The sequence below is a fragment of the Neovison vison genome, chromosome 4, assembly GCF_020171115.1.
Source record: "Neovison vison isolate M4711 chromosome 4, ASM_NN_V1, whole genome shotgun sequence".
In the NCBI taxonomy this organism is placed as follows: Eukaryota; Metazoa; Chordata; class Mammalia; order Carnivora; family Mustelidae; genus Neogale; species Neogale vison.
Genome location: NC_058094.1, coordinates 74429249 through 74450455, shown reverse-complemented (window position 1 = coordinate 74450455; position 21207 = coordinate 74429249). Strand labels below are relative to the sequence as shown.

Sequence of the window (21207 nt, the reverse complement as noted above, 5' to 3'; positions counted from 1 at the left end):
ATATGCGATTTAGAAATTAAAGTTAGTCCTGAAATGTAAATAAAAGATGGAAAGGGTCTTAAAACTTTTTTAATCCCATACCCAAGAAGGTACCTACCTGATCCCCTCACTCTCCACTATTCTATTGGCAAGGTGGCGGCCCTTGTCTCTAAGGTGGCCCTTGAGGGCAATTCAGGGCCAGAGGACCAGTGGCAAGTTACCTACCTATCTCCACGTAAGCCTTCTCATTCCCTCCTGGACTTAGTCTATGTTGCGTCTATCTCTTCTCTCTTTCAGCACACGCTGTAAATCCTCTCCTTAAAACCCAGCTCAGGGGTGCCTGGGTGGCTCAGTCAGTTAAACGTTTGCTTTCAGCTCACATCATGATCGCAGGGTCCTGGAAGTGAGCCCTGCATTGGGCTCTGCGCTCAGTTGGGTGCCTGCTTCTCCCTCTCTCTCTGCCCCTCCCCACTGCTCATGCTCTCTCTCGCTCACTCTAATAACAAATAAAATCTTTAAAAAAAATAAAACCCAGCTCAGTATTCACAGCCTCCATTAAAACAAAGCAAAACAAAATAAAACAGAAAAAACGTGGCCTATAGATCGCTCCCTCTACTTCTGCACAGCCCCCTACATTTATGCAACTCAGCGGGACAGAGAACTAAACAAACATCAGCTGATGATACAAGTATTTTCTCTAGGACCGAATCAGAGATAATCTGGGATAACAAAGAGTATAAATATTATTCATCACCTATTTTGGAAAAATTACAGCCAGTAATTCCATTATCCCAAATATAAATATTTCTACAGAAACAAAGCCTAATTTCATCTTCACTCAAAACAAACCATTACCTGTGTTTAATGGACCAGAGCAGTTAAAATGCCACCAAGTAACAGGACCAGTCTGAACATGTGGCCTGGAAATTCTATTTGACCACAGAACAAAAAGCACAGACCACGGACTGGTTTAATCTAATTAAGCATTCCCAAAGCTATAAATTTCGCATGTCGCAAGCAGGGCCGCTAAATTTTCATCTGGAAGTTGTTGCCTATCCAGTTACTCCCATCTCTCCCCCAATTTTTTATAGTACAAGTGGGTCTTTGAAGACTGGTTGAGAGGAAATGATGAAACAGACCTTTAAACCTAAAGTAGCCCTGCCCGTCCGTGTCTCCCAGCCCCCGACTCTGCCCTCTGCTACCCTGCAGGTCCAGCTGTTTTGGACTGTTTTGTGTCCACTTTCCTCTCTGATGCCTCCTGGTGTGTGCTTTTCCTTCTCACAGTGGGTGAGGACAGTGCAGTAGCCAGACGTGACACAGAGACAGGGCAGAACCGTATTCACGCAGCAGAAGGGAGATGATGTCTGTAGGTACTGAGAAAAAAAGTCCCTAGGATGGTAACATATGAAGACCTGATCTTCCCCATCAAGGTCTTAATCACAGCCACAAGGCCATAGTCACATACTCAGGTGGTCTGCAGCTTACTACAACCATTTTCCCTTCACCATCCTCCTTCAAACACTTAAATATTTAACTTTTAAGACTCGAGTCTTGAGGTGCGTTGGTGGCTCAGTTAAGCAGCTGCCTTTAGCTCAGGTCATGATCCCAGGGTCCTGGGATCGAGTTCCCCCTCAGACTCCCTCCTCAATGGGAAGCCTGCTTCTCCCTTGACCCTGTTTATGCTCTCTTCTCTCTCAAATAAATAAGTAAAATCTTAAAAAAAAAAAAAAAGGCATTTGAGTCTTTTTTAATGAAAGGCATATTCTGAGATTCCTAAGGCACTTTTTAAAAATAATAATTAAATATGGAGAAATACCTCTTCTACCTTGATTCTGTGAAATAGATGTATCACTAATAAAAATTATACAGCAGTGATTTCCAGTCACTGAGGTGGGACTAGACACAGAATCTAGCCATCTTCAATCCCATACCTAAGGGTATGGGCAGTTGGCAACAACAGAGAAGGAAGACTGGCACTCCAGCAGCCTCCAAAATATACTGTTATGTGCCACCGACATGCTGTTTCCTGGAGACATCTGGGGGTCCTTATAGGAAAACACAGAAACAAGACCTGGACCAATGGCAACATTGTCTGATGTTCACCAACATGGGCTGTCTCTGATGTATCCAGCAGTGGACTAAATGACAGGTGTAAAGAGAAGATGAGGGGGAGACTTTTCTTCAGGAACTGTCTTAGTCAACGTTGAGTCATTACGACAAATGACCACCGCTGGAGTGGCTTACACAACATTTATTTCTCACAGTTCCGGAGGTTGAATGATCCAAGATCAAGAGGCTGGCAGAACTGACATCTGGTGAGGACCCACTTTCTGGATTGTAGGCAGCCATCTTCTCCTCTGCCCTCACATGGCAAGGAGCAGGGAGGAGCAAGCTCTCTCTGGACTCTTATAAGGACACTAATTCCATTCATGAGGACTCCACCCTGGAGACCTCATCTAACCCTAATTACATCCCAAAGGCCCCACCTCCTAATTCCATCATATTCAACATACAACTGGGGGGTGGGGGAAGGCACCAATGTTTTGGTCCATAACAGGAACCCACGGAATCAGTGAGAAAGACGCCGCAGACACTAAAGTTCACAGTCAATGAGTGCCATGGCAACAATCTATCAAGTACACTGGGCACACAGAAGAGGGAGCAATGTATTCTGCTTAGGGAATGGACAGAAAATGTCCCATGGAAGAAATAATACTTCAACTAAGTTGTGAAGAAAGAGTAGGAATTGACTAAGGGAAGTAAAGAGGGACTTCTTCAGACAAAAGAATGACTCTTTAAAAATCTCTCTCTCTAATTGCCTGGGGTGAATAAATCCAACTTAGCAATTTCAATCAGAGGCAAACCAGAATTTTGACTAATGTTGAGGTTTCTCTAACTCTGCTGGTTTTCAGTTTATCATCTATTTGTAGCATCTACAAAAATGACTTACTGAATTTGCAAAGGCAGCAGAATTTTTAGAACGGTAACAATACCGAAATGAAACTTAGTAGTGTAAATTACCTGTATAGCCAATCACCCGTGTGCACTCTCCAAGCTCACCAAAGTTGATGGTAAATGCCATTTGCTGCCCAAGCATACACTTTAAGTGCTGTGTTATTTTACTATAAATTGATAAAATTTAAATGGTATACACCTACTTCTAGACTCAACCATTCTCAGTAAGTTGCTGAATATTTTACATAAACAGTAAGAGTTTTACAAGATGATTTGTTATTCTTACCTCCATGGGAAAAGCTTTGAAATTAACTGTGTGCTCAGAACCACGCTGGTTTTCTCTCCCCCAATGAAATCTAACTTCATACAGTTCAAATTCATGCCCTTGAGGCAATGGACCTCCTGATAGAACTGAAAAAAGAAAGTAAGTTCTGTTTAATTAACAGAAAACATATTCATCAGTACAGTAGAACACTGTAGCATAAACACAGGGGACATTTTTTGCCAGAAAGCTCTCATGAGTTCTATAAATTAAATTCAGATAGCCAAAATGAGAAATATATTCTAACTGGGGGAAGCATTTACACTATCACACTGATACAGTTCAAAGACTATAAAATACTTGGTAAAATTGCATCCCATCAACTTCCTGTGTGTTTCAGGAAAAGGAGTAGACAAAGAAGACACGATTACCTATTCTCCCTGAGACTCGCACTTAGCACTGCTCAGGAGACAAGGACAGGGTTTGCGTCTCACACTGACCAGTACTTTGCTATCGACCAATCGATCATTTATATCTTGTTTACAGATCACCCTTTTGTACCATACTGTCAATTTAGAGAGTAAGTACAAGCTAATAAAATTACCTATTAAAAGAATGTTTACACCAATGTGATTTTTTGACAACAAAATCACACTTAAAAAGCTATTTACAATGTAATACCACAGAAATGCAAGTGAAGTAAAATTATAATAAAATATTAACATGATTTAAAATGTTGGGGCACCTGAGTGGCTCAGTGGGTTAAGTTTCTGCCTTCAGCTCAGGTCATGATCTCAGGGTCCTGGGATCAAGCCCCGCATCGGGCTCTCTGCTCAGCATGGAGCCTGTTTTTCCCCCCTCCTCTCTGCCTGCCTCTCTGCCTACTTGTGATCTCTGTCTGTCAAATAAATAAATAAATAATAAAATAATATTTAAAAACCTTTAAAATGTTAACATTTGGGGGAAAAATACTAACATTTGTTTCACAGGGCCTGGTCTCTATTTCTCATTTCTGGATAGGACCCAGAACTTTGTCCCAAACAGGAGCACTCTAAAGGATGATGAAAAATACACCTGTGTAAGAACCGGTCTTGAAACAACAAAATACTTTCCTTAGTTTAAACACACCCTGACGTTGTAGAGGAAAACTTTACTCATCACAAATGACCAATTTTGACACAAATAAAGACTGTCCATATTTTTCCTATAAAAACTGCCAATTCTAGGTGCACCTGGGTGGCACAGTTGGGTAAGTGTCCGACTCTTGGTTTCAGGGCAGGTCCTGATCTCAGGGTCCTGGGATCCAGCCCCGTACTGGGTTCCCCATTTAGCATGGAGTCTGCCTGGGATGCGCTCTCTCTCTCTCCCTCTGCCCCTCCCGCTCATGTTTTCTCTCTCTCTAAAATAAATAAATAAAATCTTCTTTAAAAACCCATTATTCTAGGGGCGCCTGGGTGGCTCAGTGGGTTAAGCCGCTGCCTTCAGCTCAGGTCATGATCTCAGGGTCCTGGGATCGAGTCCCGCATCGGGCTCTCTGCTCAGCAGGGAGCCTGCTTCCCTCTCTCTCTCTCTGCCTGCCTCTCTGCCTACTTGTGATTTCTCTCTGTCAAATAAATAAATAAAATCTTTAAAAAAAAAAAAAAAAACATTATTCTAAATGATATCAGCTAAGAATTAAGTTTTTTTAGACAAAAAGTTGACAAAATTTAATCTACTCTCCCAAGAAGCAGTCCCTGAAAGAAAGGAGCATTCACACTTGGGCCAGCTTGTGGAGGAACAGTAGTGCCCAGAGCTGAGTGCCACACAGAGGGACAGGCCCGCTGTCCATCCGTACCCTAAACCTTAGTGGAGAGGAAAGGGAATTGGTGCAGCAATATTTATTTGTTTGCCTGGTTCATCATCTAATTACTTGTTCCAAAAGAATTTAAGGCTTCTTACATCAAGTACCTGTCATCCAGCCAGAAGGCATAAATTAGAAAGAAGAGCAAAGGGAAAACAAAGACAGAGAGGGAAAACAGATGGAGACGGGAGGCTACCGCACAAATGAAAGTCATGAAGTCCTTACGAAAAGCACCCTATGCATTTGGCTCTATGCCTTTTGCCAGCTCAAAGAAGAAAAAGAGCAGCAGCAGCAAAACACAATTATAATTTTCCTTTCCGGCGGAAAAGAAGTGAGACACATGACCTTTAGGACGATACTCTCTCACATGGTTTTTATGTTTTCTTCATGTCTGGTCTTGTAAGTTATACAGCAAATTGTAGGGGCGCCTGGGTGGCCCAGTCAGTTAAGCGTCCAACTCCTGGTTTCACCTCAGGTTGTGAGCTCGGGGTCGTGAGATCAAGCCCTGTGTCAAGCCCCGCGTCAGGCTCCGTGCTCAGTGTGGAGTCTGCTTGAGATTGTCCCTCTCATGGCCCCTTCTGCTTATTCTCTCTCTTTCTTCTGTGAAATAAATAAATCTTAAAAAAAAAAAAAAAAAAAAAACTGGAGGGGTCAGTCAGTATCACCTTCCCAAGGAACAGGGTCGAGAAAGCGTAGCTTTGGACGGGTGAAGTGTGATGTGACCCGGGCACCCAGCTAGCCAGCTCCAGGAGCCTGGAACTCGGACCTTCTGACCCACATCTCACTCTGAGGACAGGGAAATTCACATCTCTGCGTCTGTGAGCTGGAACTAAAAAAACCAATGAGTTCTTTAAGCCTGGATTTCTAAACTGCAGTCCATCCTTTGAGTACTACACCTCATCCTATTTCGCAAAACAATTTAAAAAAAAATGTAAACACGTGGATCACAAAGGTTTCCAGATACCCAAACAGCAGAGCAAGTGCAGGGCACCTTCTCCAACAAGCACCCACGCTGTGGATGAAACCCTTGTATTCCAACCAGCCATGCCCCAGTTTGGGCGTAACCTCAAAAATCACTCCTTTCCCCCTGGCTGCCCGATGTTGGTCTTAAGAAAAACCATGAAACAAGATGGGATAGGGAGGGAGACAAACCATAAGTGACTCTTAATCTCACGAAACAAACTGAGGGTTGCTGGGGGGAGGGGGGTTGGGAGAAGGGGGGTAGGGTTATGGACATTGGGGAGGGTATGTGCTTTTGGGTAAATTGGAAGGGGAGATGAACCATGAGAGACTATGGACTCTGAAAAACAATCTGAGGGGTTTGAAGTGGCGGGGGGGTGGGAGGTTGGGGTACCAGGTGGTGGGTATTATAGAGGGCACAGCTTGCATGGAGCACTGGGTGTGGTGAAAAAATAATGAATACTGTTTTTCTGAAAATAAATAAATTGGAAAAAAAAAAAAAAAAAAAGAAAAACCAGGAAGGAAGTCAGGACTGTACCCACTCCCAAAGGTGGAATGTACCCCTCTCCCAAACCAAAAAGAATACATGGGGGAAAGCTTCTCGAGACCTACCAGGCCACGCTCCGGCCCTCATCACCAGAACTCCAAAACACTGCCCTCACCAGGGCAGTGAGAGCCTGACCTGAGGGGTGGGAGCCAGTTCCCTAACACTTTACTATCTACTATCTTTTTTTTTAAACACTTTTTTAAAAAGATTTTATTTATTTGAGAGAGATAAAGACAGAGATAGTGAAGAGAGAGGAAGACAGCAGGAAGGAGAGGAAGAAGCAGGCCCCCCACTAAGTGGGGAGCCAGGTGTGGGACCGGATCCCAGCACCCCAGGATCATGAATGGAGCCAAAGGCCGCCGCTTAACTGACCAAGCCATTCAGGGGCGCCCCTAACACTACTTTCAACAGAAGGTGGAAACTGTCTTAGAGAAGGCTTAACTCCATGCTGCGGAGGAAAAAGAAAGGGCAGCATTGTGCCAGGAAGCTCATGTAGCCCAGAAAAGAGGATTTATAAAATCTTTCCCCCAAACTTCTTCCTAGGGTATGTGCACACACAAGGGCGTGGTATTTCTGAGCCTGGGGAGCGCCGTCTACCAAGGCTTTCCTCTAGAAATGGAGATACGTGACCTTGACAGTGAATTCAGGGCACCAAAATACAATGCCCATCTGATGGATGCCCAGGATTTCTTTCCTAGGAACCAAGCCTTCAGCTTAGAACTGGAGGACAGAGCTGCTATTTTAAATGCCCTAGAAACTCAAACGGCACCAGTTTATGTGTGGACGGGGACCAGCTCCAAGCCCACAGGGCTTCATTTACTCATCCTTTCGACTAATATTTTTATACCAGGGACCACATTAAATGCTTAAGATACACCGACTCTGCTAAAACCGACAGAATTCACTACCCTTGAGAATCTTACGTTTTGTTAGAGGGAAATGAAAATTCACCCATTTATGGAGGTCAGTGTTTTGCTGAGCAGTATGTGGTCAGCCCCTGGCAGATTTGTTAGCTGTGATGCCATTATGTTCAATAAAATCATCATGAAATAAGACCCTCACAGGTCTTACACTCTATCAGGTTGAAAATAAACACCAAGAAAGGAAGCATTCAGCCGGGGCCTAGACCCCAGGAAGAAATGACAAGGACACAGCTTCCAGCCAGCAGCCAAGGCTCTGGGTACTAGTCACTCTTGCTGCAGATGAATAATCCAAAGTTAAACCACACTCAAATCACATGGCTGTACAAAGCCATAAAAAATAGCAAAATACTGAATTAAGAATTTTATGAGGGGCCAGCTAAAAGCATTACCTGTTCATCCCCTAAGAATGCTAGCATTGATAGACTAAAAATAAATAGTCTCTCTGTTTTACCCACTTGGCAACATCTTTTTAAAGCATTATTCTCCTTTTTCCCAGCTTATTTTTTTAATAAGGAAACTACTCATACCAAAAGGGGTATACTTTTCCTATATTTATGAGTATCAAATTTGGTAAGTGACATTTTGTCACCATGTGGCAGGTTTATTAGTTGTGATGTCATTATGTTCAATAAAATTACAATGAAACAATGAGAGTCCCACTGATGACACCCTGCATTTCCTTAGAATAACACACACATGCAGAAAGAATAGAAAATAAACTGATGCCATTGCCACTAGCTGCCCTTTCTTTAATGCTCTTTAACAGGCACAGCTATTATGCTTGTACATATAAAAAGAGTTCCTCTCAGAAACCTCTGCAAAATCTGAGAAACCCATAAAGGCATGATATATATGCATTTACCTAAATCTAGCTAAGCTTCCACAAGCCTTTGCAGAAAACGAATTTGCCAGAGAGTTCAAAGGCTTAGCCTCCCTCATTTTATTTGAGTTCAACTCGCCTTTTAAGATGGACTCCTTGCCCAGCCCTGTGTTGCCCCCCAAAGGATGTAAAAAGGAGGACACAGTCTCCATGCCGGAGGGGTATTCTCAGTGCTTAAGAAACAACGCTCCCATTTAAACGTGAGATGCAGGAAAGGCACCCAGCAAGGGCCATGCCAGAACCAAGGGGGCATCAGAAAGTCAGAAAAGACTTTACAGAGGAGATCACTAAGCAGAGACTGGAAGAGGAAGCAAAGAGAATTGAGTAAGAGCATTCCAAACAGAGAGAAGGGACCAAGAAAGGACCGAGTCTATTCCAGGAGAATAAAGGTTAGGTTCCCAAGATGTGAGCACCAGGAGGGGACCTGTAGGCTATGCCTATGAACTGGGAGGTTATTATGGAGGGATCACCAATACCTTTTAAGTAGACGACTAATAAAATATTACTTCCATACCTTTGTGAACAGTGGACCAGCAAAGAGCAAGCCTGACCAGCTGACTGTCATAACTCAGGCACAAATAGTGAGGTCTAGAGACAGAGTCCTCCCCAGCCCTGCTGTGTCCCCAGCACAGAGGGAAGCTGTTAACTGCTGTGTCCCCTAACGGATCTAGAACCAAACAGTTCATTCTCAACGGGTCTAAAGATTTTATAACCTCAGTTTGACTTTTAAGGAATCCAAAACGTATTCGCAAAACATTCCAAAAAGAGTATAAATTAGTTCTTCTAAAAAGCATTTGAAATCTTGAAAGCAATAATTATTTTACTCCCTTTACCTTCTAACCTACAGTTTCACTTTATATTAAAGAATAAATATCGGGGTGCCTGGGTGGCTCAGTGGGGTAAGCCTCTGCCTTCGGCTCAGGTCATAATCTCAGGGTCCTGGGATCGAGCCCCACGTCGGGCTCTCTGCTCAGCAGGGAGCCTGCTTCCCCCTCTCTCTCTGGCTGCTTCTCTGCCTACTTGTGATCTCTCTCTGTCAAATAAATAAATAAAATCTTAAAAAAAAAAAAAGAATGAATATCATCAGTTCTTAAGAGTGGGCAACATGGACAGTACGGGGAGGAGGCCAGTCAGCCTGGGTCTGCATAAGCAAAGGAAGCAGATTAAGACAACTCTCCAAGTAATGCAAGACCCCCAAAGTTAGCTAACAGGTCAATCATAAAGAAATTCAACCCTGACATTTCATATAAGTAAACAATACAGAGCCACTGTCTAAGTGAAGACAATTTTAAGATGTTTTTGACAACCCCATCTTTAAATCAGCAAGGCTATTAAGAAGCACTATAAAAAAAAGTCATGTTTTGGGGGAAAAAAAAGTATGATTTAATAATAAAAGTAATCTAGCCTAAATTTAATATTGAGAATTATATAAGACCCAGAGGTAGAACTGTCTAATTAGGGTTTCTATAATTAGTTACAACAAAGGACACAAATGACCTATTCTGATTAGCAATTTCTCCCATACCAATGGTCCATTAAAAATGTCATTACCCTTAACACACAGCTTGCAGTCAGATGGAATGATGTTCTATTGCAGAAGCTTGACCAGTCTCACACTTTGTCAGGACTTAACTATTCAACCACTGAGGCTAGAAATCTACAGTTATATTTTTATGCTTAAGCTACTCTTTATACCACTGCAATATGTCTGATTTTCATTAGTGCACACTAACCATGGAGATTCCTGTGCTACAATGATTCACCAGTTCGACAGAGAAATTAAATGATGGATGCGGCAGCCTTCATAACACTCTCCAAACTCCAGGAGATAACAGGACCCAGAATGTGATGCTTGGCTCAACTCCATGACAGGAGGCACTCTGTCACCTCGAAATGTGCTCAGAGCAGAGGCGGAAGCACAGTGACAGGACCCAAAGCATGGTCCAGTCACAGGGGCTCCACCCCGGGGCATCCCTCCAATGGTTCCCTCCTCGGCGCTGGTCCACACACCCCATCGCCGACTTTCTGTGGATGGCATCTCAGAGACCTCCCTGTGCCATCCCTGCCTTTCCACTGGCACTGCCAACACAGCCGTTCCCACTCTCTCCCAGATCCCATCTTACTCTGTATGGCCCTGTGAATTTTCCTGAAACATATTTTACAGAAGAAAAAAAAAAAAAAAGATTATACTCTTTAGGATTTGGTTCATGAAATTGCTCCAACACAGCCTCTTGATGTATATATTAACCTCATTTTCCATGAATCAATCTTTCCTTCCACATACACTTCAGGATTCTCTTTTCCTCATCCAAGGTCCAGACCTTCCCACAGCTGCATCCTCTCTTCCCATATATTCCAATCCTCCCCATCCAAATGCTCTTCATGCTTCAGTGATCACTGCCAATGCTACCACATCTGTCCATTCTCCCCTCAAAATGGCAGCCAAAAATCACGTCTTCTGGTGTACCTATCTCACACAATCCACCACTGTGATCTTCCAAGGGCAGCTTGGGAGCCTGATTTCTATTTACCTGACCCAAGCAGGCAACACTTTGCAGAAGGTAAAACAAAGATTGCCACCTGCATCTGGCAAACCAGAGAAAACCAGTAAAAGAAACCAATGCCTATTGCTAAGTGAAATAAGTCAACATATGCTTCTAACTGTACAACATTCTGAAAAATGCAAAACTATGGTGATGGTAAAAAAGATCAATGATTGCCAGATGGAGAGAGGAAGGGAAGAGTAGGTAGAGCATAGAGGATTTTTAAGATGATGGAACTATTCTGTAGGACAGTATAATGGTGGAGACATGTAATTACACATTTGTGGAAGCGCACAGAATGTACAACAACAAGAGGGAACCCTGATTTAAACTGTAAGTTTTAGGTGATAATGATGTGTCAACATAGGTTCATCAACTGTTAACAAATGTACTACTCTTGTTTGACTCTTTGGCCTGGGGGTCAACAACCAGAATGTTGACAACCAGGAGTGAGCCACCATATCCCTTTCCCCAGAAAACTGGATAAACCAACAAAAGTTCCTTCTACAACATGGCCAGGTCCTTAAATAATCACATTACTGTGATGCCCACCAGATAGCAATCCCTGTCCACGTGCAGAGAGCTTCTAATCCAATTTTTAGACCCATCCCTAAATATGAACAAAGAGTCAAAGTTAAGTAGACTTTGGAAAAAAACTCCCATCTAAAAGAGACCAAATAAATAAAAGAACCCAAAATAAACAGAGACATAGAACAGGAAAAAAAGAAAGAGAGAGAGACAGATGGACGGAAAACAATGGAGAAAGACTCTGCACTTAGGAAATAAACAGCAGAAGCTGTACTTGAATGACTAAGAAAAGTAGTATAAGCACAACTTTTTTAGAAGTTAGAACAGAAAGCAAAAGTTTAATGGGAAGACTAGAAGATGTAAGTTGAGGAAATCCACCGAGAAGCAGAACAAAAAGACAAAAACAGAGGAGTTATGAAAAAAGAAAATAAAGGAAAAACAGAAAATTTATCAATTACCTAATGTAAGAAAATTTCTAAGAAACAGAAGACACAATCATCCAAAAGCCCACCAAGCGCGCACCACAGAGACATACAAGGTAGCCAGCCATGAGCCCTCACATGCCCTCCTTCTCTGGAAGTTACTGGAAGACAGACTATAGGAGGGAATAAACCAAGAAACCCCTGACATAAGGGATCAACCTCAAAAGTGTCTGACAGCATCCAGGAAACATGGGCTTGCACAGGAGAGATAAGCAAAGGGACCTCGTGGGCATAAGATCCAGGAGCTGCGGGTGATGGCTAGAGGGCAGGCCTAGAGATAAAGCAGGAGAAGGGAGAGGCCTCCAAAGGGACAGGGGAAAGACCAAGGTGAGGGAGGCAAGGACTTCTCGATGTAGCTCTGCCATGGGTCAGAGCCTGGGAATAAAATCATGATAGATAAAATAAGAAATTAAATAAACAAAAATGCATTAACTCCAGGGGAGAAAAACGCCACATTGTTCAGTAAAGGAAATAGATTATAGTCTCAGCTGGAAACAACGACTACACGGTCATAATGATAAAAATACTGAGTACTAATTTAAAGAAAAATTGTAAGGGTGCCTGGGTGGCTCAGTTAGCTGAACGACTGCCTTCAGCTCAGGTCATGATCCTGGAGTTCCAGGATTGAGTCCCACATCAAGCTCCCTGCTCAGCAGGGGGTCTGTTTCTCCCTCTGACCTTCCCCTTCTCATGCTCGATCTCTCAATCTCTCCTCTCTTTCAAATAAATAAATAAAATCTTTTAAAAAAGAAATTGTTGGGGGGGGCACCTGGGTGGCTCAGTAGGTTAAGCGGCTGCCTTCGGCTCAGGTCATGATCTCAGGGTCCAGGGATCGAGCCCCATATCAGGCTCTCTGCTCAGCGGGGTTCTGCTTCCCCTTCTCTCTCTGCCTGCCTCTTTGCCTGCTTGTGATCTCTCTCTCTGTGTCAAATAAATTAATAAATAAAATCTTTTTTAAAAATTTTTAAAATTTAAAAAAAAAAAGAAATTGTTGGGTGCCTGGGTGGCTCAGCGGGTTAGGCCTCTGCCTTCGGCTCTGTTCATGGTCCCAGGGTCCTGGGATCGAGCCCCGCGTCGGCCTCTCTGCTTGGCAGGGAGCCTGCTTCATCCCTCTCTGTCCGCCTGCCTCTCTGCCTACTTGTGATCTCTGTCTGTTAAATAAATAAATTTTTTTTAATTGTAATTTAAGTATACAGGGACAAAAGAGGGGCAAACCATAATGGGGGAGGGTAGTTAGAGACCAGCCTCATTTTCCGTAGCACAGAGTTCACAGATATCTCACATGTCAAAGCAGGACCCTATGAGCATACCTGTGAGGGATGGAGGCAGAAAAAGCAGCTAAGAGTTCAAAGTGATTGTCACCAAGGCAAAAAGTTTTAGGTGGGGATGGGGTCTCCCCAAGGGCAGAGAGAAACAACATATAGCACTAGTCAAATTGTATATCCTATTTTGATAAAGATAACCCTTGATTAAATAAATGAAGGATAATGTGCTTGGGGCTTGCAGACTACTCCTTTGAGAAGCTTAAATATCCTAAAAAAGGGGGTACTTGGGTGGCTCTGTGGGTTAAGCCTCTGCCTTCGGCTCAGGTCATGATCTCAGGGTCCTGGGATCAAGCCCTGCATCGAGTTCTCTGCTCAACAGGGAGTCTGCTTATCCCTCTCCCTCTGCCTGCCTCTCTGCCTACTTGTGGTCTCTCTCTCTGTCAAATAAATAAACAAAATCTTCAAAAAAAAAAAAACTGGAAAAAAAAATGGTCCACACATGGTATTTTTTTTGCCCCTTGTATTTTAAGTTTGAGAAATACAGAAAAAGCAGAAACAACAAAGAAGACATTATTCCAGCAGCAGAAAAGAGACAGGACTTCTAAAGGAGCAAGCTCTCCAAGGAGGCAGGAGTAAGGGGTCTGGAACATGTGTACTCAAATTAGGCTAGGACAGACAGAGAGCTCCCCCCTGCTGGTCAGCGGTGGAGGAGGGAGGGACTGGAGTGCAAGGGAAAACCTTTTGGTTAGAGAGTCAAGGCACTGCTTAATAGTCTCTGTTTTGGGGATGAGTGAGCGGGCCAAGGGAAATCGTCAATATGTGAGAAGGTACCAGAAGGAAATGTTAAATTCAATTTGATCAAGTAGTTGGATCTTAGAGCAGAGAGTGTTCGTACTCAGTCATTCCTCCATGCTTCCAGATTTCATAACTCTTCCATAACATCTTTATACTAATACTTTAAATGACTGACTCTTCACTAAACTATGAATCCTCGAGGAGTCTTAGCATTTGTATGCAACCCATATGCACTGACCACTGTGCCTGATGTGAAATGCATTTTTGTTCTATAGATATATAAGTGTTTATCTCCAGAAACACAAAGACATCTCAACATACCAATACACATATATTACATTAATATGCTTTTTACAAACCATGACAGTCAGCACTTAATAATTTTACTGTGCAGTTTAAAAATAATACCTAATGTCCTTCATAGATAGCCTCTCCCCAAAAAAAGTTTTATTTAAGTTCAAATTTCCATCTGAAGCTCTCTCTCTTTGACCACATGTAACACTGAGAATCTGTTTGGGATGATGCCCATACTTTGACCCAAGTCAGATCATCAAGGAAGACTACATGAACCTATGACTAGCTCATGGGTTCTAAATTAAAGTTCAGTAACAGTCACAGTAAGTTTTAAAACAAAGATTCCATAGTTGGAAATCAGTACCTGCCCTGTCATATAATAAACCTAAAGACTTTATGGTTTAAAATATGATATTATTGATTCAGAATTAATTTTGAGTACAGGTGATCTCTGTTCATTAGTACTTCCTAGTATTTCAACATACTCTAATTTTATATTCTTTCCAAGAAAGAAATACAGCTATTCACTAAGAAAAGCATAATAGTAATGCTAATTTTTTAAAAATTCTTCTTCCATCTCCCCTACATTTAAGCCAATTCCTTGATAATTTCCAACACCTTTTCCATAAAACATTTCAAATCTACGTCAATCAGATTCAAAGGGGAGAGGAAGAGTTATAAATAAGTAAATACAAACATGAGTTCTGGTCATTCAAATCTTTTACTAAGTTTAGAGGATGTTTTTGATAGCTATTAAAATTCTTCTTGCCACATTAATATAGTAGAGAAAATTAATTTGAGAAGTCTATCTCAAATCCCAGATTATGGCAATAAATCCTAATCTTTAGTTTTACAAAGCAATAAAACAGAGAATTACAATTTTCTGGATGAATTAAGCTAATGAACGATTTAGGGCAAAATGCAGATTAGGACACCTGCACATGCTTTTCCATAAATCCCACAAAGTTTAAGTTGATCAACTAAGGTTGTTTCAGTAATATCATGTAACACAGAACAACCAAACTACCATCTCCATAATTTCATCCTTTTAGCTTCTCAAAATTTTTTTAGAAATCAATTCCCAAAAAAATAGCATTTTATAGTATAGTAAGCTATCCTGATAATGGTACTATGTTAAGTCTACCTTTAAAGTCATAGAAGCCAAATCAAGTCAGTAGCCTGTAAGAACTTCTAATTTACAAAGGCATGCAAAAGCATCTTCCAATATACCTGATTTTGACTTCAGGATAACCTGAATGGTATGTCCATCGTTGGTGACTTCGCAGTCCCGGCAGACCACATAATTTGGGGAGAGGCGGACATCCAGCAGTGAGGGGTCATATCTAGCTTCTCTTGAGTTTAAATTAATGGGAGACTGGTATTCCCCATTAGCATCAGGAAACACCAAGCCCCACTCAACACCTAAGCACAAAATAAAGCAAATTTAGAACAGGTTATAAAAAAGTTCCAATAAAATTCAACATGTAAAAGCTGGTTTAGACACTGTTTATGATCCTTGACATTATTAAGGTTATGACTATTGTTTCTCTACAGATGAAAATATGGTAAAGGTGTACGAATTTCTGCACTCATATTTTCAATGATTTAATGCTATCAAATATCATATACAAAGTACTGTACTAACAAAATATTCTGTCTTCGTCCACATATATGTAATAATATGTAACTCTAGGAAATTTAGGTCACCTCGAAGTGACTGGAAAAGAATGAAGAGTTCCACAAAAACTTCCTCTGCTCATTAGTTCAATACGTGCAGTCCCTGAGAAATAACTGAACTTCTGAACTTGCTTGACAAGAGCCAAAAACCATAAATCTAATGCTAGTGAATAAACCCCTCTTCTCAGAAATGCAAACACAGCAGTAGAGAAGTGGGCATATCCTCATAATACCCACACCGCTATTGTCCTACAATATATACATATATATTCTCTTGGCATGTTTTATAAAGTTAAAATTCCCCATTTGCTTCACCATCAGCTTCAGCGGTCAAATCTATTTCCATCTTCTGGGATAAATGCAGCCAACAAAACTTTTTAAAAAGTCAACCCCTTCCGACCAAGCCCGCTGATTGGGCTTGAAATTTAGGACTTCTTTAGCAAGAACTGAACACCGTTCGCATCCTTCACGGAAAGACTAGCGGCGAGAAGGCTTTCTCCCCGCAGGGTCCTCACAGCAAGCAAGAACCAAGCAGTTTCGGTAAGACTGGGGGCCCAAGGTGCTGAGTAAAATGCAACGCTGCTCCTCGCCGGCACTCGGTGCACACAAGGGTTAGAGGCGCCGCGCAAGGCTGGCCCTCCGCGTGGCCCCAAGTGCCAACTGCTGCCCGGCAGGACCGACCGGCGCCCTGACGCGCGCAGGCGGCGGGCACTCTCGCTCTGCCTGGAGCCACTTCGGCCCCCAGTCGGGCCTGGGGAGCGGGAAAGCGACAGAGACGCACGTGGGAAAGAGGGGCCGCGGCGGTGCTGGGCGTGCGCGACAGCCGCAGCCACTCGGCGGGACGCGCACGCGGCGGGGCGCGGGACCTCGGACAGCCCGCCCGACTCGCGGCCGGTTACCTTCTTCGTAGCCCCACTCCACCCCCTCCTCCTCCTCCTCTTCATCCTCCTCTTTCTCCGGGAAGGCGACGGAATCTTCGATGAAGCTCAGGTCAGCCATGGGGAAAAGGCCGTGGATCCCCTCGGCGCTCTCGCCCGCGGAGCCCGCGGGGCAACAGGGAAGCGGGCAGGAGTGGGAGTGGGCGCGCTTGGAGGTGGGAGGCCGACCAGAAGTCCGTGGAGGTGTGAGCGCGCGCGTGGGGGTGTGAGCGCGCGTGCGGGCGCGAGGCGGGCGCGGGCTGGGCCGGAGTTTTCGGGCGGCCGGGGCGGGGAGCGCGCGCGCCCCGAGTCCCGGCGGAGCGCGACGCGAGCCGTAGCTCCAGAAGCGGCAGTCTGCGGGTTATAAACCCGACCGGGGCGTGTCTGGTACGGGAGGATCCGCCCCCTTCGCTCCGCGGCCAGCAGGAAAAGGACCTGGAGCTACCGGCCCCACCAGGGAAACTGCGGAAGCCCGGTTGCCCTACCTGTGGGGTGGGCTCCCCACTGCCGGCTCTCCCACGCTTACCTTCCAGAAGCCCGCGAGTCGCCCAAGGACCCGTGTGTGTAGGCCCTAGACCCGGGGCTTTCTACCTTATTTACTTTCGGCTTTACTGCAGGAAATACAAAAAGAAAAAGAAAAAAAAAAAAAAAAAAGCGGAGGTGGGGGTTTCAGGAAGGAGAGAGATTAATAGCTATGCGTAAAGGACAGGGCTGGGAAGACCGTAAGAAGTTTCCCACTCTGAATTTTTATTATTGGCTATTTACTTTATCATCGTCCTTAAAGGACGGTGGAAAGTTGACATGGAAAAATTTCCAAGGAACTTGTAGTTCCTAAAACACCTAAGACAAAAATGTTTCAATCTAGATAAGCAGATATAATTTGGGGATTTCCCCCCCCCAAAAAAAAAAAAAATTATCTCAAAGGCAATGACAAGCAATAAAGAAAGGGTATTTGGTTTTAGTTTCAGAGTCTGGGGTGCTGCTGTAGGAACAGCTTGACCTGTACACAGCTCCCAAACGTCTAATGAAATCGTGTAAATAATGAAATGCACACATTGCATAACAAACAGAACTTTCCTGATATAAAGAGGTAGCATTGTTACCTCTAAAACATGCTTCCCAACGACTTAATGCCCTAAGCCCCGTGTTTCAATGCATTTTAAAAGCCCCAGTTTATAACCCCTGACCAGGTTAACTCCGCGTTTTTAGAGGCTCAGATTTGGACCTCAAGCAGAATTTGTTTTTATAAGCCCAGTGCACGTACCGCAACGTCTGTTAGCAGTTTGAATTGCCGGTTCTTAAATCATCTCATCTTTATGAATGCTTCATTCCTCATAGGATGGAGAGGCTCCTTCTGGGGATTTTCATGTTCTGTGCTCCTAGCATTCACTGGCTGCTCAGCCCTCTACTATGTAAAAAAGGCATTTAACAGGTTATTAGAAACTACTCCAGAAAGTGGATTGAGATTGAGGGTGGGGGGGCCTAAGTCAATCAATTCTGACACTTTCTGGAACATTTAGCAAAAGAGGTGAGAACTATTGGTCAGCTTTAGCTTTGAGGTTCCAAGCACTCACTAAAAAAATTAATAATAATAAAAATTAAAAATTCCCCCTTAAGGTAGGTGAAAAGTTATGAGGACTTGAGCCACAGTTTAAGAGAGATGAAATTCATTCTTCACTCACTGCCTTTTGGGTGTTCTTTAGTGGATATCCTCTCTTCTGTTCCTTAATAAGCCTGGGATTGACAGAAGTGTAAGTCTACCCTAAACCTATAGTTTTTGAAAATAGTAAGCACTACCCAAAGTATTAACCATTTTCACTAAAGTTCTTCTAAAAGGAACATTTCATTTATTTTTCTGTTGTTGAAAACTTTTTCACAATCTTGAAATTTTCATTAAAGTTTCCTTCTAGAAGTGTATTCACACAATAATCAAATGCTACAGTTAATGGAACCTATAGAAAATAATAAAATCATCTTGCCGCCCTGAGCTCATCAGGAATGTCCACTCCCCTCGGCCCAAACATGAATAGATGCCAAACTGTAACCATTGTGTGACCACCATTTCATTTAAAGTATTACATGAATTACAGAGATGTTTACCAAGCCAGAGGACAGCAAAATCACCATGGCAAAGAACTCAGTGTTCCATGAGTAGTAAATGGTGTGCCATATTTACTGCAGACAGGCTGCAAGATTGAATTACCAATATTGAATTTTGCAGCTAATAGACCATTCTGTATATAGCCAACAATATATCACTATTCATAAATGTAGTTAACCACTACGCAAACAGATGTTTACCCGTACTTGTTCTTTCTAAATTATTCAACGTCTTGTGTATAATGTAGCTCCCTACTGCAAACCTAGGATACCCTACCCAGCAACATATGAACCATTCCACAGTGCATCCAAGTATTCAATTAACAGCCTTAATTGCTTTGAGACTGTGTGCTTCAGATTTCTGCTAATTAACAGCTCTTTAAGACCTTCTCTTCTCAGGTCCCTGTACTATATTATCGCTAAAGATGGAATTTCTATTTCTAGTTATTATAAAGTATCTGTCACCATAAAACCTAAACACACAGACCCGAAGATATAGGCCAATTCGTTGATTTATAAACTAGAACAAGCACACCCAAATCTAATATCAGAGAATCTAAAAATATTCATGCTCTCTATTATGAACATAAGTACTCCACATATCCCCATATGCAATTTTTAAAATATTTCAACCTAATATCATATTCGATTCCTTTAACTTTCTATTGCTTGCTTCTCATGTTTCCATAACTGAGGTCAAACGACATCAGTAGGAAAGTTTATTAAAACTAAGCCTATATAACTTATTACTATTTAATACTAAGAAAATAGAAATACCTAAAAGGGACAAACTTATCTAGATGTCACAGGGACAAAGAGACACTGAGATTGCTTCACACACCCCTCTCCTCCCAACCTTTTCCTATCCTTTCCCTACCTTTTCAAGGCTTTCTTCTTGTGCTGGTGAGTTTCAGCCCCGCAATAGTCGCGAACAATTATTATTCTCTTCTTTTGTGTATCTTGTGTTCTGGGAGCACCTTAAGGACAGAACTAACATATGTATGTCAAATGGCTTCTAACCAGATTGTGTAAATTTCTGAATTTCAACAATGAATCGTATATCTTCACGTGCACTGCTCTGTATTGTGCACTATGGGAGACCCCAAAGTGAATAACACTCCTTCTGCCTGCAAGGAATTCACACTTCTCTTGGCAGGGGGTGGGGGGCGATGGGGGAGGGAGTCAATAATTAACTATAATAAAGGCAATATATTTAATAGTGATGCAAGCACCATTATATCTAAGGAAGATGAGATTCATATAGATGGGAATGATGAAGCAAAGTTTCTTGGAAAAGATGGCTTTTAAGGCAAATGCAAAAAGATGAGTTGGCTTTAGAGCACAGTGAGTGAGCAAACAGCATTTCAAGCATCATCAAGTAATGATGCCAAATCATGGAAGTTCTCATTGTGGATGCATTTGTCCGCAAAGTATCTCTGTGACCTGCCAAGACCAATCTAGATTACTCAAAAAAAAAAAAAAAAAAGGTGTCCTTCAATGGGATTATGTGTGAAGTAAGACATTTCTTTGGTTTAGTTTGTTAGTCTGATTTTTGTTTTGTCAGTAAAGACATTGCTAACCTTAAAAACAAAGTAGTCACCTATTTTACCAGCAAAAATAGGTTTATTCAGGAATATCAAAGAATTGCAATTTGGAACATGTAAGCTATGGCAAAACCAGAGGCAAGTCCAGCAAATAAAGGAAAGAGCTATTATTTTATGGAGAAGAAGGAGGCAGTTGGAAGGGGTTGTTTTGAACAAAAGCCCATTGGAGAAAAGTAAGAGTTAAAGGTGATAATCGTTTCTCATTGGCTGAGTTGCAGGGGTGGTTCATTTCTTACAGGGGATACAATGGACATCATTCCCTATTGGGACCTGTAATTGTTGATTCTTTCCTGTTGACGGTTCTTTTGTTCAAGTCTGTAATTGACAATTCTTTGTGTAATAGACATTTGAGAGATAAGGCTCCCCAATTCTGTACTTCCCCCCCTGGCCTCCCAACTCCATTTTAGTGAGGCTTCCCTTTATTAAGTTTCACAACATCAAATATTTCCGCATTCTGTACATTTTGATTTCTGAAGCTTTCAAGCTTTGCTGATAAGGCAAGAAGTTTAATTCTTTCATATTTTTTTCTTATCAGATTAATCTCGTATTTTGCCTGCTTACAGTTCTGTTTATGAATCTATTTTAGTTTTACCTCTTCTTGGTCTTTGCCTTCCGAACATCAGCTTTGAGTCTTCAGTTTTGGTGTAGCTGTGACA

The 21207-nt window shown here is 42.5% G+C and overlaps 1 protein-coding gene across 1 annotated transcript in view; it reads right to left on the bottom strand.

Annotated features, from left to right (window-relative positions):
• The window catches only part of CA8 (carbonic anhydrase 8), an 85845-nt gene extending 68769 nt beyond the window's left edge, over positions 1-17076 (bottom strand). The window contains exons 1-3 of the mRNA XM_044245549.1: positions 16830-17076; positions 15484-15675; positions 3221-3345 (exon numbers count right to left, since the gene is read on the bottom strand). Coding sequence (XP_044101484.1) covers positions 3221-3345; positions 15484-15675; positions 16830-16929 — 417 coding nt within the window. The 5' untranslated portion in view covers positions 16930-17076. The remainder of the gene's footprint in view (positions 1-3220; positions 3346-15483; positions 15676-16829) is intronic.
• Between the last annotated feature and the right edge of the window lie 4131 nt (positions 17077-21207).